Genomic DNA, 25632 nt, shown 5'->3' on the forward strand with positions numbered 1-25632 from the left:
AACCACGTTACATTCAGTTTTGTTTAGAACAAGGCTTATCTGCGGGTGAGCAGCAGAAGTCCTAGCGACTCACAAACTCCAAACTGAAGAGTAAACACACGTTTCAAAGCAGCACCTTACTCATTTCTTTGATTTGCATTTCTCTACATCCCATACGGAGTCAAGAGGCTGAGACATTCAGTTCCTCAGAAGCTTTATTTTCATTCAAGCTACAGAAATAAAGTAGTACCTTCCAATTTCCCATCATACTTTCTGCGTATTTGTATGGCTCAGGGTGAGATGCACTAGGATAACTACCCTGTACATACAGAGGAAGATAAGGCTCAAAAACTAGCTTTACTTCAAAGTATGCCAAACCTTACCTATGCGGTTGGCTCCATTTCCTCAATAACATTAATAGGCACAACATAAGGAAAAAAAAAGATCCAAACTATCTATCGTAAGCAAAATCCAATCATTCGTTACAGGAAGTCATCCAAAGAAACCTTTTAGAAATAACAAAACAGTTGTTTTCTACTTTGAAAAAAAATAGAAAAAATAGATGAGTCATTTTTGCTTTATATATGATATATTCACACACATACTTTCAAGTATCATTTTCACTATCATCATACTTACATGGCTAGAGATAAAAAAAGTGAAAATCCCACAAGCAAATTATGCCAAAGAAGTCACACACAGTCATTATCTGGGTTTAGCAACACCTGGAATTCTCCATGGCATCAGTGACCAAAAAAGCAGTGTAGTTTTTCTCTTTATTAAACACTTTTTAGTAAGGCTTGAAAAGTATGAGGATTTAGAAAAATGGAGATGGGAAAAGCACAGCCAGTCATAAACCCCACAAATTCACAGCTAAACTTGTCACGTGGTCAGTACTAGCAAGGAACGAAAAAAAAAAAAGTTATGTTTGGTTAGCAGGCAAACTGATACCAACAGACTGACTTCAGCTTCAGCTAGGATGTTTTTACATTTAAGGCATCACACAAAACAAGTCAATGCTAGGAAGCATAACAATCATCATGTGCTCAGCCACAATTCATGTTTAGCTCTACACATCAGAACCTGCTTTATTTAAAAATCAGAAGGCTAGCAGGGCATCCCATAGTCTTTTGGGAAAGAGCCAGGCAGTCACCAGGCATAAGCAGAAGTGATCATGGGTTTTAATCACTGGGGAAAGAATTTAAGTGCTTATTAAAGGCTTTGCTGCACTGCTAGAGCTGGACGCCTGAAAACAAATTCTGGTGGAATACAAAACTTTAAGAGCTATAAGGCAGAAAGTCTGTTCAAGCAGCTATAGTGACAAGTGTCCTACAAAGATCAAAATGGAAAGTCTTCAAGATTTAACAGCTTCTGGAGCTTTAAAATAGTGATGGAGAAGTCCAGCAGGTGCATTCGATAGCCAGGAATGGGACTTGTTCCACACTGCTCCCTAATGCGCTCTGCAATCCCGATCTCCAAGTCTAGTTTGGATAGACAGGTATGAAGTGAAAAAGGGATAAACAATATCCTTACTGGAGACGTCATTGTCATTTGTATGTTTCTTGTCCAATATGAAAAGGCACAAATTCTTCATTAAAATTTATTGTAAGACCTAACTAAAACCTACTCACAAAAAAAGTTTGCAGAAACCACTGACTGTTAAGAGGACAAAGTAATCTAAAAGCGTTAGGCAGTCTGAAAGCTCTGTGGGTTTAACTATTAGGCTCAACTATTTGGTTTAGTAATTCAGTGCCAGGATGTTCTTAAAACCTAGTTTTAAAACCACCAGGCCCAGACTCAGAAGTAAAGCTTCTTGGAAACAAGGGAGGTCACACATATCAAAGGAAAGAACCATGTCACTACTAAGCTGAAATGCAATGTTTTTTTTTTTTTTTTTTGCTTTTAGTAAGCATCCCATGGAATCCAGAATATTTTTTCCCAGCATTTTTTTAGGAAGAGTCCATTAGGTAGAATGAAAGTTTTAAGCTCAGTCCAAGCTTTGCTAAAAGCTACTATTCCAAGCTCCCAGATTTCAGGTAACATTAAGTTTCCTGAGCTAGAGACAGCCTGAAACAACAGTGCAACAGGACATAGTCACAATTAAAAGCTTTGCATAGCCTGAGACTTACAGTACACCCAGAAGCTGTTGATTCACCATATTCACAAATATTCCTCATCTGCTACCCCTTCTTCCCAGACTGTATTTTGGCACATTCTCACACCTCTTTGAACGCAGCAAGCTTCTGCTTTCTTTCTTAGCTCTGCTGGTTTTGTACTATATAAAGCCACTTCTGAAGAGACGCTTCAGATATTTACTCTTTAGTCTTCTCAGCCTTACTAAAACTACACATTGACAATGGCTACCCATTTAGCTGGAAATAAAACTATGCTGAATACTTTGTACCAAAACCAGATACTTAAATTTAAACATTTACTGCTTTTTCCTTTTATGAGCCTGTGGCTGTTTTATTAATACGCAGAACGGAGAGCTCGCAGCTTTTGCCCACAGCATAAGAACACAAGCTACACCATTATAATCAGAAGAACATCAGTGTGTAGCACAAAGTGGTTTGCAAGCTGGAGAAAACTAGGTTCATGGTCACTTGCTGCTCCTAGCAATGAATTAAAGGCATAGGTTAGATATTTGATAAAGCAAGTATATAATTTAATTTTCTCACAAGTCTTCCAGACACATAGCAATTGTTGTTTGAGCTGTGAAGAGCCTCGAATCAACCTACTTGAAGCTTTCATATTATAGTGCAAGTCAGCTGGCTGCTTAAATAGGCTCAGGCTCAAAAACCTGAGACCATACAGAAAAAACCATCAGTCACTTTTCTAAATGAACACGCTGCTATCCTGAACGCTACTCCAGTCAGTTTTGTAGTGAAATTAAACAAAACCAATAGTATATACCTCTCACAACAACACTCAGTTTAATCTCAACACTCTTCACAAAAAGGGCAGCACTACCTATGTTTCTGAATTCTACTCATTTTAGTGAGCCTTGCCTCAGTGCTCCCAAATTACATACACACTGTGTAACGTTACCACTTCAGGAAACTGATTCACCTTCACCTTTCCACACATGCAAGCATTACTGGTTTATTCAGAAGTACCAAGGCCTTTATAAACACCACTGAGCTTAAGGCTGATGGTACAGAATAATAGAGAAATTTAGTTCAAAAAGCTTACTTTAATTGCAATGGTGATTAGCTGAAGCAGTAAGCTGGAAAACAGGCAGGGATTGATCTATTCTAGTATGAACAGTCCTGTTAAACAAACCCAGCTTGCTCTGCATGCCTGCAGAATCAGGGCAGGCAACCAGTTACACCAGAATCCACAGAAACCAGCATACGAGCAGCCTCATAGCTCTCTCCACATCCAGCACACGTCCTGATCAATGACCAATACTGAAGGCATAGATAGTATCATTACATATAGATGCCAACTATAAGTGTTTCTATTAAACAGACATAACGATCCAGAAGTTAATGTAATACCTTTCTGGTATAGTCTGATACACTATTTACGACATACATTTCTTATAAAATGTGCAAGAGTGTTCAAGTCTATCTTAGCACACAGAAACACCTCAGTGCCTTAATCGGGCAGATCTAAAAGCCTGATTCAACTGAAGCTTTACTGCCACAGTGACTAAACTTCCTTTAAGGAGTTATCACAAAGATCAAAACCCCAATAAGTATCTGCCTTTAAATTTAACTGAAGAAAGGCTACGTAGCCTTGGCAAGACCTTAAGGTACGTCACACTAAAAAAAGTAAGAAATTAGTAATAAAGCATTGATTTTACTGCAAGCTCTGCTTTTAAAGAGTGGGGAAAAAAAAGCCTCTCACATTTTGCTCAAGACAAGAAGTTAACTCAATGGCCTCTGAAAGTTTCCCCCAATCCTACAAGTCAAGCAAACTCACAGCTCCCATAGCAACTTTCAAGCCAATGAGAGTTTAATTTCATTGTAAAACATACATAATAGCAGACTATCTAGTTCCTCATATACTTTTAGACTGTAGCCATGTCTCTAGTGCGCTTTACTTGTACTTCATATAGGAATTGTATACTTAAAGTTAAGCGCTCTTAGTGTAGCTCCTACCTGAAACTAGATGGCTTCCTATATACCCTCGAATTCCCTGGTTGGCACAAACCCATGTCAAAATAGAAGCAACACAAACCATGATCAGTTAAACCAACCACTAAGAAAAAACAGTAGCCACATCAATATAATTTCACTTTGATATACGGTGCTAGTAGATTTATTAAAAGTTTCAACAGACTATAGCTCCAGACTTTACCTTTCTTGGAAGACACTACAACAGAAGCCACAGTAGAGACTGCCTTGTCACAAGAGGTACAAATACTTGCTGTATAGATGGAGAAATAAAAGGACAAATCTAGTTGTCTAAAAGACAATTCACTGTACACATTTTATTTACAGTTTTGTACACTGTCTTAATATGAATGGGACCGCTTTTCTACTTGAGCCATTTTAACCAAAGCAAAATAACCTAAGTAATACAAAGTGTTAAAATACAGCATAAGATACAAAAACAGACATACTATTTCTAGTAAGGAATGTAAATTATGGTGTTACATTAAAAAAAAAATCCACAATTACGTTCAGGAAATCACACGAACAGATCACTGATTTGACTGAAATGCATAAATTTGTAGCAAAGCTTTGATGTTACAAAAAAACCAAAAAATTACCAAAGAATGCACAAAATTAATGTTTATTCCACCTTTGTCATATTCCCAGATTCTTCACCAAATGTTACATGAGCAAAAACAACTGAAATCAAAATATCACTAATGTTATCAAATAGGGAAAACAAATAAATTAATCTAGCAGCCATCAGCACAGGTTACAGCAAAGATGATGCTGTACAAAAAAATTGCTAGAAAACTGTATGCACCATACTCTTTTCCAAACCAGCAAAATGTTACTGCATACAATGCAAATGTAAAACAGAGTAATTTCCTGCAGGTACAGAAATGCAACTTTTCTGAATACTGTGGATAAACAATTTTCTTTTTGTAATAGTAATGTTTCTACCAAGCTATTACAGAGTGGGCCAGGAAAACATTTATGGATTCAGGGGGTGAAGTGTACTAAAATTCTGATTGGTAATGGTTACTTCAGCCAAAATAGAAAAAATTGAACACAGAAGTACAAGACAAAGGCGAATGAGACTTCTCACAAATCTTAGCAACACTTAGATGGAAATCAAATTTAAATGTAGTCCACTCTGCTTTTGAAGAGGCTTTGGTTCAGCTCCCAAATCTCGATTGCTTGACGCAGTCTCCTATGAAAGAATACTCAGAAGGTGTCTTCTTAAACAACAAACCTATTTTTAGTGGTGGAGCCGCTCTTAGTAGCTGTGTCTGCATGGGACTGATAACCAATCACTATCTTTGGAGGAAGTCCTAATCTTTCCTTGTATACTCTCCTGGAGAAAAGAAATAGAACAACAATTTAAGCAAAGTCCTTAGGAAGGAATTAGTAACAGGACACCTGCTTTTAAGGTTTTCTGACACCTTCATGAAAAATAGGTATCTATTTAGAAAATTTCCCAGCTACGAATTAAGGTCTTGAAAGAGGATTTTTCTAACTTACTGCATCTAAAAATCCGCTTACAGTTCTGTATGAACAATGACTTACCTTCATAAAGTAAGACAAACTCTTGTAAAAAAAAAAAAAAATTAACAGGTCTACATAAATGTAGAACACAGGGATTCTATCGCATTCGTGTGAATATCATTAGTATCAGCAAGCAATATTCCCACATATAGAAACAAAACCACTGTGAAGAAGTCATGGCCCATGACAGCAAAACTACTAAGATGACAGTCACCTGAACCAAGTAAAACAGCAATCCCTTGGAACAGTCAGTTTTTGTCACCACACACGTCTCAGTTGCAGACTTGCTATCTTTCCTTTAACTACTGATAAGAAAGCAGGCACCCATTCCCCCAATTCATTATGGTACTGGTCATGGGCAGCTTCCCAACAGGAGCTTTAAGAAAAAAACAGCATGGATCTTACATCTGAAGAGAAAGAAGCTGCAGTACCTGCCTTAGATGTGTTCCTCAGCACAGAGTGAAATGCAAGCCACTAATGGCACCAGGCTGCAAGCTCTGACTAAACCACAGAACAAGCCTGTTCAACTGCAGACTGTTAACTACTTTTTATTTTAAAAGCTCATTCTAGTCATAATGGAGCAGTTTACTGGACCATAGCTTACTCCAATTTTAGCTGCTAAATAAAAGCTTGATGTGTTGTCTTTGGAGTTATGACAACATGACAGCAGGCAGGAAACATAATTTACCTTGGTCATTGCATCACTCAGTTTACAAAACCTTGAATTTTTTTTTTTACAGTTCTCTAATGGGGTCATCTTAGCTCCTTAGTTAAGGGTCAATATAATTCTAAAACCACTCTCTGATGCCTACTAGGTTTGATGCAAGGTTATTCTCTAGCAGATGTGTACCACAGTTCTGTTCGTTCACTGTTGAACACTTACCTTCCAATCTGCACATGACTATATAATAGAATTGTTAGTATAAGACAGATCCCACCAGATTATTCTGAGGCCCAAATGACAGATGTGTCAAGTGAGCTATCCAGTGAGTGAAAAATGTCAGGAAGCTACTACACCTGACAGTTAAAATTTGGCCTAAGATGAGCATGCTAAGGTGGGAAGATAAGTATTTTCCATTGGTTTGCACAGTTTAAGTGGCCTACAATGACTGAATTTAACAGCAAGTAGTTCTGAAGCATCAATACTACCGCACAGGGAATCCACTAGCTTTAGCAATACTTCCTAAACAGCAGAGCACAACATGCATTTTCTGTAGCACAGACTCATAATCCGAGATGACTACTGCTGCCTACTGGAACGAAGACTACAACATGCTATTACACATGTCAAATCAGCCATGAAACTTGGCATTATCTTGTTTGATTTGTACTTCGAGACAAAAAGGCAGCAAAATATCTGTAGAGTTTCACAGCACATCACTGTCCAGCTCTTTTCAAATATAAAAACATCCTTGTGAGCGAGATCTACAGTGCCCTTCCTCTCTTAGTTGTAACCATTACTTTCCTGGGAAAAATCTCACCAGTGCTCTACTGTTACTGCCTACCCACCTTTGCAAATTGGCATGCTGCAACAGAATCTACACTATCTACAGGTATTAATTACAATGCCTCATTGCAAAATGAAAAACTTCTGCCAAGATTTGTGTTCAATTCTTCATTATTTCTAAACTACAGCGAAGGTACTGCAGCAGTACAAAGTTACTAACATAAGCCCATACAAAAAAACTACACAGTAACACAAATAATTTGGCACCAAGTTACTTATGCTTGGGATACAGCCCTGCACAGGCTACATCTGCCTGAAGCGTATTCTCTTAACAAATTCACTGGCTTTAAGTGCATTGTTACACTTCATATATATATATATATATATATAAAAGACACGATCATACTACTTACCCTATATGCGTAACAGCATCCCTGTTTTCACATTCAGTTGTCCATATTGCTATTTTATCACCCTTAGTTCTAACATTAACAACAGCACCGCATACATCATCACTGTAGTCATCAAACGACTCCCCAATAAGGCACAGCAGCTACAAAACAAAGATTAACCATTAAAAGCGGCAGTTCAGAGTCAGAATCCTGCTTCATAAGCAAACACTGTACACAAAGGACTGAGGAATAATAAATATTTTACTGCTTATAGTCACTTGCCATACAGTAATCATTTTCTGTTTATTGCAGTATCTTCTTGAAGTTCCAAACATTACAAGTAAACAAAGTCAGTTGCAGTAGGGTACATTCCTCCTATTTTGAGTTTTCCATCTCTCCTCCTGTCCCAGCAACTGCACGTTCTGAAACATCTGATCATTTATGTAGTGTTGCTTCCCATCCCCATTCTCCCAACCCAAAACCAGGTAAAAATCAAAGGAATTTACTCTTCTTTCTAAAGTATATTTAACACAGGTAGACAAATCTGAAAGATGACGCTTGGAATGGGAAAAGGTTGCATAATTCAGTTCAGGAACATCAGACTGAGTTAGGTCACATCCCTGAACAACATGCGAACTGTGGAACTATATTTAAAATCTTCAGCTTGCAACTTGTAAAATCAGCTATTGTCAGATATTCAAAATGGATAATTTCTTGTGGTTAAGGCAGACTCATGTAGTCCATGCCGAAGTAGAAATCCTTCTGCACACTCAAGTATTAATCTCCAAATGGACACTTGTTTACTTCACTTGAGCAGTACGTTAAATATACTGCCATTACATTAACTTTCCAGAATCACACTGCAACAGTTGAAAATTCAACACACTCGCAACTTTTTGATCAAAGCAGGTCTTTGAGTACCACAAGAGCTGCAAGGGCTGACTTCATCAAGGAAATACAGAAGAGACAAAGCATGCTACCGAACGAATCGGGTATAGCTAACGCATACTTTAAATGTTACACCCAATGGCAGGCTGCACAGAGTCACGGAGTAATGGAAGCCATACATTTTCAAGTTTAAACCGCACACAAACATTCAAAATACTGATCAACCACATTAGTACCTATACAAGCAAAGATGACTGCCACACTCAATAGAAACTACAGTCAAGGGCATTCTTGGTGAATGCTGCGTAACAGGGGAAAAAAGTCTTCTCAAATGAAGTTTACAGTTAAGAATGGTAAAAGTTCATTAGATTATAATAAATATTTGTTCCAAGGTATATGATAGAGAGGGATGCTTTGATTTTTATTGGAGAAAGTAAGTTACAAATAATTACTGGAATTAGAAGTGACAGCGTTGTTTTAGAGCACATATCCAAGTCACTGGGCTATCTGGGCTCTGTGCCATTGCTTGCTGCTAAATAAAAAGCAGAGCTCTCTAGCCTTATGTCTACACAGACTATCTACATGTTTCCAATCCATATGTAATGGCTACTAAGAATCAGAAGAACTCACATAGGCATCTAGGTGGAGAGGCCAAATGCACACAGCAAGACATTCCTTTACTCGTGCCGTCATATTGCCTAGTTGTACAATGCACTCAATCCTTTCTTCAAATCACTACTACAGTGACTAGAAAGACCTTACTTAATAGCTCTGCTATTTTGGACACCTCTGCTTTGATCCTGAAGGCTATTTTCCCCTTTCAAAGGGATGCAATACTTCTTGCCTCTCACACAAGCAGGGAAAAAAGATGAGATCTTTTTAAGACTGCTTTGCACTGTACTGTCTGCAACCCGTGCCCCTAAAACCCGGATCACACTAAATTGGTTTAGGCTATTCTGAGTCAGTTCCTAGACACTACAGTTGTATCCTTTTCTACAACACATTTTCTGCAACCCACATAATCTCTGGAAGTATATTTACCATTAAAAAAAAATACCGGTTTCAAAGAGAAAACAGCAATGGAAAACCAGTATTTTTATAGTGCACATACAGGAAGACTGTGCTATTATTTGCCTATCCCAGTGTTAAGATAACTACAGAAAGAACAAAAATAAATCTGAAACTCCCTTGTTTCAGCAAGACCAAAACCTGAAAACTACTCTGAAAGTATTTGTGAAATAAATTGTTACATTTAAGCAGTTAGATTTGAGAGTCACACTCAACGTATTACTTTCCCAGTAGCTCAGCAGGTTTTCTGTACATTCTACAGGAAAAGTTTAATCTCTCCTGCAGAATTATCTCTATTGCCACCTGTTACAAGGAAGTATTCAACAAAACCCAACTAAACTGAGCATCACTAATGAAAAATCACATTTCAAATACGGCCTGTCAATAAAAACTTAAAGGACACTGTGCTGCCAGGAAGTTAGAGGTCTAGCGGGGTACACAGAAAGAACAAACCAGGTAAAACATTAAATACAAATGCAAGATTCCTCAGTTGCAACTTGTAAGGCCACAGTGCTTACTGTCTCTAGCCAGAAGCGATCAAGGTCACTTCGTCTCTGCTGTTTGTTTAGTGTAATTAGCCATCGTCCTCCTCGCTTGTTTTTTTCATCTTCCCACATGGGTTCAATCCCATCCTGAAAAGAATGGCCAGAAGGTAAATCAGACTTGATCTGTATTTTTCCTAAAGAATAACCAAAAGGCCAGTGATAACTGAAATAGCAACTTAAGAAAAAAACTGTATAGTTTAAGATACATACCAGTCCAGAAATACTACCTCATACCAAAACAAAAGTTCCAAAACAGCTTAACACACACACTTTCTCTAGTGAATTTTTATTTCTACAGAACAATCATAGCTCAAGCAAAAGTCTTGGCTACACAACATTACGTAAAACAGCTGTGGGAACAGGCAAAATCAACCATCCACTTTGCCCCGTATGAAACCAGATAAAATTAGCAGCTACATTCTGGAGTCCTTATTTTCAGTCTTGGACTCAGTGCAACACTGACCAAGTGCTTCGCTTATGCATAAAGATTACTTCACTGAAACAGACACCCTTGGCAGTCTAGCTCAGTGACTTCCTGCACACACAGGGTGAGAATAAGAGGGTTTTAACTGTCAGGGCCACAAAAATCCACACATCATTTAGAAGGAAGTTGCCTTCCCATTCATGCTTTTACCAATGGCCCTGCACTGACTTCAGTGACTCTGGATGAGCTGATCCAGCAAAGCAGCCAGATGCCACTCCCATACCCACCAGCTACACTGCACTTCAGAAAAGTCAGTCACTAAAAAAGCAGGTAACTGTCTAGACAGAGGAGCTCGGTTAAGAACTGTCTATTAAGAGAGTTGCACTACAGAACTCTGACTGAAAACTAATTAAGTGTTCAACATACAGGACGGAGTGGTGTCAGCTCACTTTAAATTTAATACTCTCACTGGCAGCTGCAGAGCTTAAACTACTTCATCACCTTTAAGAGGCACTCTTACGAGGTCACAATTGAAGGACAACAGCAAGAGATTGCTCAGAAGCCTGCAGCAGTTGCCAATTCTGTACCTGTTCTGTGCATTTAAATAATTAAATTATTGCTGATTGATGATAAGCAAACACAGAATAGATATACGTACTTAAACCACAGATCTAGGATTCATGCAAAAAAATACAAGCATGATCAAGATACCCTAGCCTCTGAAGGGCCTTACAGCTTCTTAAAAATATACCAGTAGGGCTTCTCAGTCACCTAAAATATTGTTACCTTCCCAAACCCAAGCATCACCACCTGTTCAGTACCTAAAACTGCTGGGGTTTACAAGCTATGTACTCAGTCTACTGAAGAGTCCCAGCTAGTGGCTGTGTTTTATAAGCAGAGGAAGAACTATGCACCCGTACTTTGGGCATTATTTAGGTGCTCGAATCCAGAAAGGAAGTTGTATGTTAGAAACACTTCAGAGAGGTTAGGATTTAATTTAGAGCTCCAGTTCAGATTGCCACTCCAGCCCAGGCAGGATTTCGCATACACTTTCTCATCAGCATTTCCTATTCACTACTCTGAAGACTTCCTCAGCATGCTTTAAGTGTCAGTGTTGGGTACAATTTTCTATTTCATATGTAAGTAATACAGCACTTAACTGGTGGAATAAAAAAATAATTATAGAAGCATCTGGCTAGTAGTGCTCAAAGAATACCGGAGAACATTTTAGCCTCCCACGGAAGTCAGAGGTTTTAACTCATTTCGAGTCACACCAAATGACAGAGCTGGAAAATCTTTCATATTATAAAAATTATTAGGACTTAAGTATTTGCACAAACATCTCAAACATAGAATGAAGACAAACATAGCAACAGATTAAAATGTACTGTCTGTGAAGTGTATTAAAGCAAGTACTTGCATTTTCAGAACTAGTGACAGCCTGATTTTTCAGAGGGCATGTGTTTGGGTCTTCCTAAAAAAATTTACACCTTTAGGACATTCCCAACCATGTCCCCAAATATCTGAAGTGAAATATTTGGACAGTGTCTTGCTTAGTCAGGAAACCATCCACCAACATCCATAACTGAAGAAAAAAGGTTAGCAAGCATACCTTAAAGAGCGAGTAGTCACAACCAGGCATTAAATTACTAGAGAGCTGGATATGGTTGTATAAACTATTGGAGGGAAAAAAGCAGGATTAAAAACTAAGCATTATTTTAAGGTATAAAATTCTTAAAGAATTTAAGACACAACTGAATAAAATATAAAAATTAAAAATCATTAACGTTTTTTCAGAAGCAACCCTATTTCCTAAGTATTTTTCAGCAGTCTAAAAGCATTAGCTTTAAGATGTTCGGGGCAATTCAGAGAGAAAAAAAAAAAAAGAGTGCATACTATCTCCTCCTCTAACAAGCAGACAGATGCTTTTTTTTTCCTGCACTGTTAAGGTCAGACTTCAGAATACAACCTGCACATATCACAGTAACCAGTAGTCCAAGACCAACTAACATTCAGGCATGGTCCAGCACCAAAAAGGAAATGAATTACTGCAATGTTCTATCAATTAGAAATCAGGCACATGAATTTACAAAGCCAGTTAGATTTACCAGCCTCCCTCCTTTAAGTTTACCTTAATATTTTCTCCCCAGAAGAACACATCTATTTCTCACTCTAAGCACAATGGAGGCATAACTTCTCAATTGCTTGTGACTGATTTTGTACCTTGACTGCAGACATCTAGATTAAGCACTTCTTTTAATTATCCAGACCATCTTGGTTACAGGAGTTCAAAAACTTACCCTTAATTTAACCTCCCATTACATACCCCAAGACTGCAAACTACTGTTTACTCAACAATTAGTCACCCCCGCTGTAGGAATGGGACAGCTCCTTACAAGCACAGAATCCTATTTCCCTCCCTCTGATGACTACACCGGTAAAGACTTATTCAATATTTTTAGTATCTTTATTTCTTCCCTGTTGGTGCTAACGGGTCACTGATGGGTCTTATTATTCCACTTAGAGACACCATCACTCCCTTACTGATCACATCCAAAAGAAGGTAAGCAACAAAAACCTTAAGAACCCTACCACTCAGTGTAGCACATAACACTAAGATCAAATATATAATGCATCTGCTTCACCCTTAATCTCACATCACTTGCCATTTCCTCCATACTTCATCATTCTGGCAGACAATCTTCCCAGCAAGCCACGTGAATTCGACTGAAGCTTTTGGAAAGCACAGGCCTACCTTCAAAGGCTTTGTTCTTGCTGTATGAGCCTAACTGCTTGTGCAGACCTTCAATTTAGAATTAATGCAGCATCTTCTGTAACCTCTAATGAACTTCTTTCAAGGATGCCATTAACCTGCATCAATCTCCCAAGTACTGTGGCTCCAGATTCAGGCACTCTTGCATATCTGAAGTGAGCCAGTTGTCTGAGAATTTAAACAACTAGCAAAATTTGGGGCTGAGGAAGTGACAATCAGTTGGTTCCAATAATTTACAGATTCACATTACTGAGATAGTTACTACACAAATAGAATTTTCTACATGTATGTCATGTACATACAACTATAAGCAGTGTTAATAACAATGTGCATTTGAGGAATGAAGAATTTCTCCAATCACATTTTCTTCAAAGGTTACATTCTACCACATTCTAAAAAATGGGGTAGGCCTCACCTTCAATTTCGCAAACATTTCAGATTACACCCAAAAAGTTGCATTTAATGGAGTACTTTGTTTTTTTTCCGACTTTGGCATAGGTTTTGCCAACATATGCCAGGATTATTACACAGACTGTAAAATCTTTACTTACGCCCAAAAGTCTTCAACAGTATCAAACTTTGAGATAAGACGAAGATTTGCTTGCCAAGTTTTGCTCTTGTCATTTTTAAAAAACCAGAGTGCCCATCTAAAAGAAAGCAAAATAAAATAATAGCATCTAGAAATCACGTTAAAAATAAAATTATTGGCATTGCTATATCCAAACAAATTGCAAATCTTAAGATATTATCAGCATGAAAGTCAGTTCTCATCAACGATACGTAAGAAACTCAGTTCTCAAATCCAACTCTGAAGATCAACAATGTTTGTGTTCCCATTACAAAAATCGTGGCAGACTTGATCAATCCGTTTGGGTAAATATTTCAAATAGTTTTGGACCGTTTCTAAGACTCTAAACCCCTAAGCCTCAGATGTTTCTCCTTGCTGCCACTGCTAAACTGCAATTCCCTACCACAAATAACTGATTATGGTCTAAAAGAACACCAAGTATTCCAACTAGGAGTACAGCTCCCTTTCCAGTAATTTCCTCATAAAAGGTACAAAAGCTAATTATATCACTCCAAAGCTATACATGATGTGGAAGTTTCCTAAGTGCTCACGTACTAGGACAGCATAAATTTAAAAGGGAAGCTGCTTTACGCTTAATGGCAACAATCTCTAAAAAACCAACTGCTTCAAGTTTTTAAATCTGTATACACGGAAGCAAGACTAAATGAAAAAATTTCCATCTGATTTTCTTCATCATTATCTCTGTTGAGTACAAATCTCACCACATGAGGCATTTAACTAAACAGGCTTATTTTTCATTTTGAGAGTTTCAGTAGTGTTGAAATCACTCAGATTAGCACTAGAGTAGGTTTATCTTCTCACAGTCGAGTACTTTAAGTCACCGGGTGTCAATCTATCATTTTGAGACCTTTCCTGACATTCCAAACTTTGTTTTAAAAGTTTACTATTTTCCAGTAATAACTCCACTACCACTTGTAAAGGAGGGTCAGCACCAATTTAATCAAAGTGGTTAGATGAAAAAGGGGAAGGACAGGATTTGAAAACAAGGGAAAATGGGATGCATGCAGCATAGTGCTACAGTGCAGAGTGGTTTTTCACACTTGCTCAAAACTTAGAAAAAGAGCAAGGTGCCAACTGGTAAAACGTTCACTTTAGGGCAGCACCTACCTACCAACACAAAGTACTGAGCACTCCACACCAGTTCTTCAGCTTACTGGGAGAAATTCCTTTCCAGCTGCTTTTTTTGAAGTATATGTATTCTGCTGGAGTCACTTTTGAGCCCGTTTAAAGGGATTCAACCTGTAAGCTTATATCTTTATTGCAGAAAGGTTGTTCAAGTCAAGGTTTTCAAGTGCAAAGCTTCTTGGTAAAGTCCTCACTGTCTCTACGGCTCAGTAAAAAGCTGAGTGGTAGCTTTTAAGACATACCTGTTTTTGTACGCTGAACACAGAATTTAGTAAGAGGGCTTTAATTTTTCCATAACTTTCCTAATGATAACTTTTAACTACTGCTCTTGTTTTTCTTGTTAAACAAGAAAATGTAAGTACCCTCAAGTTTTGTGTGTGTGTGTTCCCCCCCCCCCCCCCCATTAGTGACACACTGGTACAAATTTGTATTTTACAGGGTTTCTTCTGCCACACTTCCTACAGATAATACAAACAGTATTACCATAGACACCAACCACTCATATGATCAAGTCTAGTAAACTCTTTGGCTGATTAACACAGCTTCTACTACTTTCAGTTCCAAATAGGAGAAAAAAAAAAAAGTTGTAATATATGGAGGAGTAAGACTGATAAATGAGAAGTCTTTACCACTGGCACCTTAATTACCCAGGTACAAGGCAGAATGGAATGTTTTACAGTTCTGCTTGGCAGCAACTTCATCTCAGCATCAGTCTCTTAAAACACATCAGACAAAAGCAACAGAAGGCCTCCTTGCCTCCAACTAAAAGGGAAACCATGCTCTTCCCAATTACTTGGCTGCATCATGAAAATTTGCAAATATTTTCAGCTTTCGTAACAACACTACATGAAAACGCTCTAAATAACAACAGGATCAGATTCTACTTCCTCTGCAATCTCACTGTAAATACCTTAAAAAAAATAGAGAACTCTCAAAATGCTGCTAAAATACATAAGGAAAACAAGAGACCTGTAAAGCCACAGGCATTCTTCTATCTTTGGTAAAATTGCAATCGTGCTTCTGTACCATTTACCTGTTTTGTAGTGGATGCTTAATATACTGTTCGGGGCTGGCAACCTCCTGACTTGGTGCTGGCTCAGTTTTCTCCTCTTCTGAAGGCTGAGGGTTGGGAGTGGTTTCCTGTTTGAAGAAAGGAGTTATTAATACATTTTTCATCAATTTTTATTGAGCTATTTTAGCTACTGGAAGTAACTTCAAGAAGGTTGAAGCTAAGAGTTCCTCTAATTCATCTTGGATTAGGGTCTTCTATCACGTCACGGAAACACAGTCTGCATTCCTTTATTCTTCAACATCTGAACAGGTCCTATAATAAATACTAACTGCAGGAAATTATATTCTGCTGTTCAGTGATTTGCTTCCTGTCATTTGTTTCCAGAATCATTTGCTTAACATACTTGTCTTATTTTGAAAGTTGAGAGTTATTTCAGAAGCACACAGTAAGATATGTTATCTAGAATATGCACGTCTAAAAAATTCCCTTCTGAAATTATTCTGGAAATAATTTATTTTTGAAATCAGTTTCTGACAAAGCATCATTGGAAACAGATGTACAGGCCCTATTTACTTAGCAAAATCCGTTATTACAAGTAGGAGGCATGTCTACAATTCTCAGGTCTGAAATCATCTAGAAACCAAACCAGTAAGTAGTTATCTCTGTATCTGCAACATCACTGACAAAGCTTCAGGCACCTAGCAGCAGAATTTAAATGCGTTAGTTCTCAAATTTCAAACTGAAATAAACATAATTACACAGTATTATTTTTTCACATCTCCAGAGACATTGCTGGAGCTGTGAAATATACTTTTAACACAAAGCAGCGAAGTAATGTATTTCCTTTTCATGCAAACCCCGTCAAGCTTGTCATTCAGTTCAAGAAGCCACCGGGTAAGGTTTGAAATTCTAATGCCATTCCTTCAAACCAGGGAACACAAAGCTTTATTGTGAGGCCAAGCATCCCGGCCAGTTACCACCATCTCTCCCTAATCTGCAATCCATGCTAGAATATTAGAGACAAGAAAGGAGGCCTGTAGCTCATTCCCTACAGCTAACACAAAAATGCCGGTACAGCTGGCCCTGTGAAAGAAAAAGCACTTCAGTAATACAAGCAAATACTAACTACAGCAGACACAAACTCTAGACATTCCTAAATGCACCAATACAGAAGCAGGACTTAAAAATGAATTTAAAGCTTGTGATCTTATGAGAACAAAGCAATGTAGCGGTGGATTAAGTAATGGTAAATCATGTAATTAAGGCAACAGTTTACTCCAGATTTCCACCTTACTCAGTTTATCATTGCCAAAGCTGCTGAAAAGCAGAATGTATTTGAAATGGTAACATAAACAAACATTGTTTAACCTCCAGAGTCCCAGCTGGCAAACTCTTCTGATAACAGTTAAAGATCTGTCTTTATAGGAATTTCCATTGTCAATATATTTCTTATTATTAAGCATGGTATGTTTTACTTCAGAGAAGTTACACCTTTATGCTTGAAAATAATGCAGTATGCTTTAGTTTAACGGCTCACCTAGAAAAAAAAAATCTCAGTTCAAATGCTAATTTATATCACATTTAAGAACGCTTTCATATGCTCCCACGTTGGCAGTGAAAAGACTGAAAAGGTTAAGGCCTAACAGGGGCAGTGGCAACTAGGCTAGTGCTTTGATTTACACAGTACAAGGGGCTCATAGTACAACTTCCTGCCTCTTAATAAAACTAAATGATTTCTGAAGATTCCCTAACAGGGAGCGTCACTGACAAACCTACAGAAGAATGCTGTTGAAAAACCTGTCAAATCTCCTTCAGTGTAATACTATAAAAAGCTAAACATATTCAAAACATTTAGTAAGTGCTTCAAATTCTACCTAGAATAAAATTTCTACTATTAGCCCCATTTATTTTTAAGTTGATGGCACCAAATATACATCTTTCCCTTTAACCACGTAGAGGAGCCCCACAGAACAAATTAAGATGGTCAGTGCGCAAAGGCTGTAAAACACACCAAAGCAGCATATCAGTATTTCCTCCTCCATGTTATAATTTGTATTATACTACAAAAAGCCAAGCACAGACAACTGCAATTTAAGTGTTGACCCTTCATGGACTTCTAACTAGAAGAGTTATAGCTACTACATGTGCAAATACAATGAGCATACAGGAAAAATATTGTTGATAATTTGGAAGTAAATGAAGTACTAGCCTTTCTGATAAAGCTTGCTTTCATTCACAATACTCCACAGTTGAGATATCTATTACTTACAATTGATTTACAAATGCTATTACACTGAAGGTTTTTACATCAAATAGACTCACTCTTGACAAATGCAGAGTATCTTTCAAAAAAAATTTCAGCTGAGAATCTCATTTATGTTTGCTCAACAAATAGCTTTCAATATACAAAGAGCTAGTCCTACAGTCTCCCTGGTCCATAAAAATAATAAAAAAATAATAATAATAAAAAAAAAGGCAGTGAGCCTCAATACCTGCCCAGTATACCAATGGTCACCCTTCACATAATTACATGGAAATTCATTTCTGGACAAATGGAAGACATCTGACTCGGCACATATGTTTTAGTTAAGTCACCACAACAAGTCCCTCAAGATATTTTGAAAGCTACCTAACATTAATGAAATTCACAGTAACCATTATTTCAAGCTCCTGTCCAAAGTGGTACATGACAACTCACCTCCAAGGCCCAGCTGACTATGACCTTGACCCAGGATTATGCCACTCCCATCAAAAACTAACCCAGCCAGAAGAGATTCCACACACACACACACACACCCCCCCGCCCAAGCACCAGGCTGCCCAGCTTGGTACAGCTGTATACACCAGAATAAACGTGGAAAAAGGCATCAAGTTGGAAGCAGAGCTTATCACCAAAAAACAGTTTTCTGGCTGGTCTCAAGACAAAAGCCTGAAGTAGCTTGTTTTCATTACCTTTTATTTCCCACTGCCATCAAAGAAAAAAGAAAAAGGACAATTTTAATTTTTGGCTGGTTAATGATATCAGCTCTCATTTCCTTTCATCTTACCTTTATCTCACTGTTCGGACCACCAAGCTAAAGTATTTGTATACCAAAGCATTTTTCATTATTAGTCAAACACAAAGCATCTAAATTCACTAACTGTCATTCAAAGTCCATTTCTGGTATCCAACCCCTTTCCAATTACTGAAATTCTACCTCCAACTACAAGCATGCAGGTTTTAAAAGATTCTATAAATACAACATGAATTAAAGTTATATTAGCCACATTTTACCAATTCACACCTTGAAATCTTGCAACTGCTACACTATTAACTTACTAAAGTCAGACTGTTTCCACCAGCAGTTTCTGGACTACCGAATTTAAAACCCTTCACAATACTTTACTATTGCTCATAACTAATGCATTTTTTTAACCTAAAACTGACTTTACCTCTACTACTAAACAAAGCCACCATTGGGCTTTGCTGCTTTTAAAATAGATGTAATAAAATAGGGTAGTATTACCAGATAAACTGGAAAGCTTCATATGGCCAATCCTACTCAGACACAAGAGAGCACGTAATTAAAAGTGACATTTCTTCACTACCCACATCCTTTTTGATGTAGGAATTTGCTTGCAGAAGTCCATGAAAATTTGCCTATTCAGCATTTAATGACTGCATACCTGCACGTTACTTGGGTTCTGACACTTGCAGATTTAATTGGTGTTATTTATTCTTTCTCCACAGCATGCAATGACCAACATATCAAAGGAAGGTGTGTATGTCACCAGGACAGGAAACAAACAGCACTTACGGTAAAAACTGCTTCATCAGGTTTGTCTATTGAAGAGAACAACTGGCTTGACTGGGTTTCACCGAGTGTTTTCAGGTGCTGCACAGACCACATTCATGTCATTTAATTGTCTACAGAAGTTGTTTAGGAAGTGCATTTGGGAGAGCACAACATTTATGTCTCAAAAAGATGTAACCTAGCACTGTAAGGCATTCTTGGTGAAAGTTTAAGAGAATTAACTAGTGGAGGAGGCTTCCAAAGTTTTCTGGCATTAAACCAAAATAAGTTACTCTTGAGTTTCCACCTTCTTGTTTAGGGTTTCTAACAGGATGAGAAAACTGCAGATCCCAGTTATCAGATGTCTCGGGAAAAAGCATGTCAACTACCTGCTGGGCCTTATACTACTCACAGATCTCTGCTAGTACACTACAGTTAGGATAATTCACAAGGCACAAAATCAAGAGCTATTTATTTCAAAATATTCTGGACAAAAAAAAGGATTTAAACCCACCCACGAGCAAGTGCTGTAGGAAAACAAACCATGTGATGCTCCAATATGAATATACAGAGGTAAAAATTGTATGCAGTATGTGTAATATCAACTAGAAAGGTACCAATAACCACCTGTTACCAATTAAATAGCATTAAGTAGCTTTCCAGACACCAGGACAGAGAAATTTTCTAGGCATGACATAAAGCCTAATACAAAGGAACTATCCTAACTGCATATATTATTACTTAGAACACCACAGACTTTTATAAAGGCAGTCACTATTTGAACACAAACATGAGACATGATTTTAACTGAGTGACATCCCACCAAATTAGAAGTGAAACACATGTACAGGAGGACAAACAAAAGACTGAAGTAGAAGAGTCACACACTTCCTTGCAGGGTCAGAGGGGGACACTGTTTGGTTTTTTTTTGGTTGGTTGTTTTTTTTTTGAAATATGATCTTAAGTTTTAAAAGATGCAAAGAATATTTACAGTCCTTTTGACTTCTGAAAAATAGGTTACAAACACTTGAAAGTACCCATCAGATTTCCAACATTTAACTCACAACCTTATGAGTAGATTTAGCAAGCAAATTATAATACGTAACAATACTTCTGTATCTTTTTCTCCCAGCTGCCTAAGCAGCCTGCCCTTGTGCTACCACATCTCACCCCAGTCTGCACTCTACTGCTGCCTTTGATATTGGAACATGAAATCTACCCATGGGATAAGATGGCTTTCCACATCTAGCATTCTATTAGATCTAAGGCATTCAGACAAGAAAATAAAAACTTCCCAAAACTGCCGAGGAGAACAGTTCCGATGACTCAAAGAACAAAACACCTCCAATCTCTCCATACGCTTCTACTCAACAGACACAAAACAGCTCCAAATTACTGTGAGTACACTGAGCCACTTGTAAAATTCTATGCTTGGTTGTCCATCAGCTGAAAAATTAAATCTGCAGAAAATAGTTTAAAACAAAATTGTATAACGTATGGATGCTCAAGAGGTGAGTCTTCAACCAAAAAGATAGAGTACTGGACATTCTATTTTTATGCCCTATTATTGTGAAGCGTGTACTGTACACAAACTTCTTCGATAAACTGCACTGAACACGAGAAAAAATGACTACAATTTAAAAGATTATTCATTTAATCAACTGTTCCGCACATTTAGGAAAAAAAAATACTTTCAATCAGTTAAAACTTTTCTGCCTTACATCCACTGTGTAAGAAGGACAAGTGCCACTTTCATGCAGCTAACAGAACACTGGTACTACACAGCACACTTAAATCTGTAACAACCCTCTTCGTAACATGAATGCCTTAAAAAGGAACAGGTTTTCAGACTTTTAAGAAATGAGTGACTGCGTTAAGTTTCTAGGTTAAAAATGGTTTCTAAACTTATTTTCAAACTTGACTTTACAATATTTCAGAAGTGAAAACCAAATTTGCTTGAGGAAAAAGACACATTAATTCACTTTTAAAATACCTTTCACAATGCAGGCTCTCTACCAACATCCCTCATTTGATTGTCCCTTTATCCCCTCAAAATTCTAATTAATCTTTACAAAGCTGCCAAAAGGGTCACATTTTCTCATCAAAATTTCCCATGTACTTCCACACCTGCAGATAGTATCACTAAATGAAAGACAACTCAGTTTCATATGCTATTTTTATGTATTACCTTGAAATAAGCTTGACATTTCATACACTGTCTGAAATGTAAATTTTAGAAATTGCTTTCAGATGTTTCTCTCAAAAAATTTCCAACTTGTCCAACATCCTTCCCCTCTTTGAGGAACCTTTGTATTCAGTCAGAAATGTAATTTACAATTTGAAATTTATGATGGACATTCTCAATTATTAAAACAGCATGAATGATGGATTTATCCTGTATCATTTCAGAAAAACGCAATGAGCAAGCAAACATGTTCACAATACTACGGCTGAATACTATACTGATTTCAACCATAGCAAGTCACTGACTATATTACAGCAGAAATACCTACTAATAAATGTCTAAAGTTGAACATGGCCTGCACTTAATTTACATTCTATCTGCATGTCAATAATGTAAGAGAAATACCTCTCAGCCTACACTGAGTTTAAGGAGCTATTTTGAGCTTTCCAGAATTTCAAGGCCCTACACCACTGTGTTTGTAACCCCTTAAGATAACAGTTTCATTTAAAGAAAGTTTGGAGTTCTACCTATTGATGATTTGACTGTTTAAATAAGCATTCTTCAAATCATATGGAACTGAAGTTTTACCCTTGTATCTTAAAATGGGGAGTTAAAGTCACAAGAATTGCATTTGCGCAAGTGTAACTGTCATGAAGCAAAGAGACAGTAACAAGAATCACGATGCCGGTTCCTAATTTGAACAAGGAACGATCAGATGCTCTCACCTAAGTTACTTCCATGTGATTTATACGCACCTAGAATTTCCTGGCTCAGTGTGGCTGTATTTTAAAGTCACCTTTGGTAAACTACTGTTTACTAAAGCATTACTATTGGTTTTGCTGTTGACTTTGTGGACTTTTGCACGGTGTTATCTGATCACATTTAATTCTCAAAGGCTACAATATGAGCATATTCTAATACAACACATTTCTGCATATTCTCACAAATTAATCTAGAATAGTCTTAAAAAGAGAAACAATCTGGCTAGCACAAGAAAGAGCTTTAACCTGCCAAGGTTGCAGAGGCTTAAGTTTCCCCTGCAGTGGAGGTGTAAACCACTGTGCAACAGGTCTGTATTTGCTTAGAATAACCTTGCTTTTCTTAGCAACTTCCATGGGACTCCATACAGTACTCTAAACTCAAGTTTCAATATTCCTAAACAGTTTCAAACATCATTTTCCAGCCTCTTAATAAGACTTAAAATGTACATTACATCTGAGAGCATGAACACAATAGAAACATCACTGATTTTAATAGGAGCCAACACGTTTAAAAAAAAAAAAAAAAAAAAAGACACATTCAGTTGTGCTTTGTATTTCCTGAAACACATTTTCACACTAGAGAAGCATCACGGATAACATCTCTACAAACCTAGGTCCAGATTTTGAAGGTCAGCAACAGAATGGCTTCCCTATGATCAAGAGGCAATCCAATCCCTAACCACACATACAATTAAACTGTTTCATTGAAAAGCATGTAGTATTTCCACAACATTAAGCATCTATGACCTCAGTCACTACGCAAGTCTAGCTTTAAGCTTAGGTAGAAGTCTGAGCAACCTAAAAGGGCAATAAACAAAATTTTTATTATTTAAATTAATTTGAAAACAAGCAAGCATAGGTGATATTTGTTTCCTGAAGTCAAGCATACTTCAACTATGGCAGAAGATTCAACAGCAGCATTAAACTACTGTGAGTGTTGCCCTACGTTCTACTTTTACAGGCTCAGCAGAACTGTTTCTCACTGCCTGGTGAACTGGATCTGGGAAACGGCATGGCAAAATCCACTGTTTATTTTTGGCTAAATTAGTCCCCGGATCTAGCTCAACATGCAACCTCATAGCTTATGCAAGAACAATGGAGACAATGGTGCAGAGATGGGCTTATGCCAGCACCACAGCCAGAAGAGCCACAAGCCCATGCCTCTCCAGAGTCATTTCTATTTCCTGTGGCCATCAGTATTTCAAATTACTTATCACAACCCCTGCTAAGCTCCACGGTCATCACAAAACACTGAGCTGACAGGAAGCTCTCATCTTCAGATACGTGGGCTACTGCTCAGAAAAATCATCTTTTGGAGGGGAAAACAAGTGTTTTAACACAGTGACTGGAGAACATGGGAAGGATGCTGCTGGTGGTCCAGCTCAGCGTCTTAACAAGTGACATTCTTCTGGGTCAAAACTGCTAGCTAAGCAATTTATAAATGCTGACCAATTTCAATCTCTTCCTTGTAAGTAAAAGCGGTTTCATTTTTTGTTCACAGAAGAAAATCTTAAGAGGAGGATCAATGTACCTTACACAAAAGGGTAAAATTAATCTTTGTTTAAAAAACAGTGAAGTGGTTTTCAAACTTCAACATTTTTTGTGTAAATGTTACAAAGCCTCTCCAAAACACACACTGGCTGTTTATTCACATCGGTAAACAGCAGCAAGAAACTAGCCTTCCTCAAGTTTCCCATTTTCTTGAAACCCTAACACACAGTCTTCTGCTGTCCACTCCTCATGATACGCAAGCACGTGGGATTAGAGTAACAACTCTACTTGGACCACTTCCAGTTGCTTCAGTTCTTTATGGAAGCGCAGGCACGGACAATGTTTATAAAATAGCGTATAATAGAATAAATATAATTTAATGCCTAGAAAAAGAAATAAGTACCTAATTATCGAGAAAAACATAAAAAAACTTTGAATAAAAATATCACTTTGATCCACCAAGATGACATAAGCGGAAAGGGCCAATTTTGTTTGCAACACACTTTGACTCTTACCAGCCGCGCCGCTTTCTCGTTTCGGCCGCCAAACTCCTGAGCAGCGGCTCCGCTACCGCACAGACCCGCCCGGCGGGCCAGCTCCCCGCTCGCCAGGCCTCCCTCCCTCCCTCCCTGCCCGCCTCTGCCTTCTTTAAACGCGACCTTCGCCGCCGCCCGGCTGCCAGGAGGGCGCTCGCCGCCCGGCGAGGAAGAGCCGCCCCACGGGTGACCGCCGAGCCGCCCGCGCCGGCCTCCCCGGGCGGAAAGCAACATGGCCACCCCCACCGCGCCACATGCGCCGAGGAGCCGCCCGCCAGGCTGCCGGGGCCGCGCCGCCGCCGCCCTGGGCTGCTCCTCCTCGCCGCGCCTTCCGGCCTCGGCCTCCGTCCGTCTGTCCGTCCGTCCCGCACCGCGGGGGGGGGGGGGCGCTGGGGGGGGGGGGCGGCGGGCGGGGCGCGGCACAATGGGCGCCGCCGGCCCGCCGGGTTGGCTCCCTCCCTCCCGGCCGCCCGCGCCCGGCGCGGCCCTGCCCCCCGCCCCTCGGCCGCCCGCCCGGCCCGGCGCCCCCCGCAGCCGTGTGGCGGTGCCGGCACAGCCCGCAGGCCGCTCCCCCCCACCCCTCGCTCCGTCCCCCTGCGTGCGTGCGCCCCGCCGCTCCTCGGCCGGGCCGGCGTCCGCCGCTCTTCAGCCGGGGGAGCCGCGACCGGAGGAGGAGGAGGCGGCCGCGGCGGGACGAGGGAGGCGGGCGGGAGAAGGGAATGAAACACTCACCGGTTCCACCGTCGCCATCTTAGATCGATCTGATGGCGGAGGCGCCGCGGGGAGGGGAAGGGGCGGGTGAACAGCCCAGGTTCAAACCCGGTTGGCCGCCCGGCGGTCACGTGGGCCCGGCGGCCGTTTGGGGAGGGGGGAGGGGAGGCGCCGGCCCTCGGGCAGCGGGCGGCGCGCGGCGCCTGCCGGGAGCCGTAGGCGCCGGGCGCGGGGCACGCCGGGAGTCCCGCCCCCTCCCGGCCGGGCGCCGCCGCGTGGGAA

At 39.3% G+C, this 25632-nt stretch overlaps 1 protein-coding gene across 1 annotated transcript; it reads right to left on the reverse strand.

The window, feature by feature from the left end:
- Nucleotides 1-176: 176 nt before the first annotated feature.
- On the reverse strand, nucleotides 177-25501 carry EIF4E (eukaryotic translation initiation factor 4E). The gene is made up of 7 exons (XM_033005097.2): nucleotides 25372-25501; nucleotides 15915-16021; nucleotides 13719-13814; nucleotides 12007-12070; nucleotides 9944-10057; nucleotides 7491-7630; nucleotides 177-5439 (listed from the first exon to the last, which is right to left on the reverse strand). The coding sequence occupies exons 1-7, from the start codon at nucleotides 25387-25389 to the stop codon at nucleotides 5325-5327; spliced, it is 654 nt and encodes a 217-aa protein (XP_032860988.1). The 5' UTR covers nucleotides 25390-25501; the 3' UTR covers nucleotides 177-5324.
- Nucleotides 25502-25632: the final 131 nt, after the last annotated feature.

The sequence above is a fragment of the Tyto alba genome, unplaced genomic scaffold (assembly GCF_018691265.1).
Source record: "Tyto alba isolate M040663 unplaced genomic scaffold, T.alba_DEE_v4.0 Super-Scaffold_6, whole genome shotgun sequence".
Classification (NCBI taxonomy): domain Eukaryota; kingdom Metazoa; phylum Chordata; class Aves; order Strigiformes; family Tytonidae; genus Tyto; species Tyto alba.

What these genes read in the sequence shown, in the direction of transcription:
- EIF4E (XM_033005097.2), bottom strand. An exon ending in AAGCATCCACTACAAAACAG is followed by an intron (nt 13,815 to 15,914) that starts GTAAATGGTACA and finishes GCTTTCTTTTAG; the next exon opens with ATGGGCACTCTGGTTTTTTA. An exon ending in ACTGTTGAAGACTTTTGGGC is followed by an intron (nt 12,071 to 13,718) that starts GTAAGTAAAGAT and finishes TCCCTCCAATAG; the next exon opens with TTTATACAACCATATCCAGC.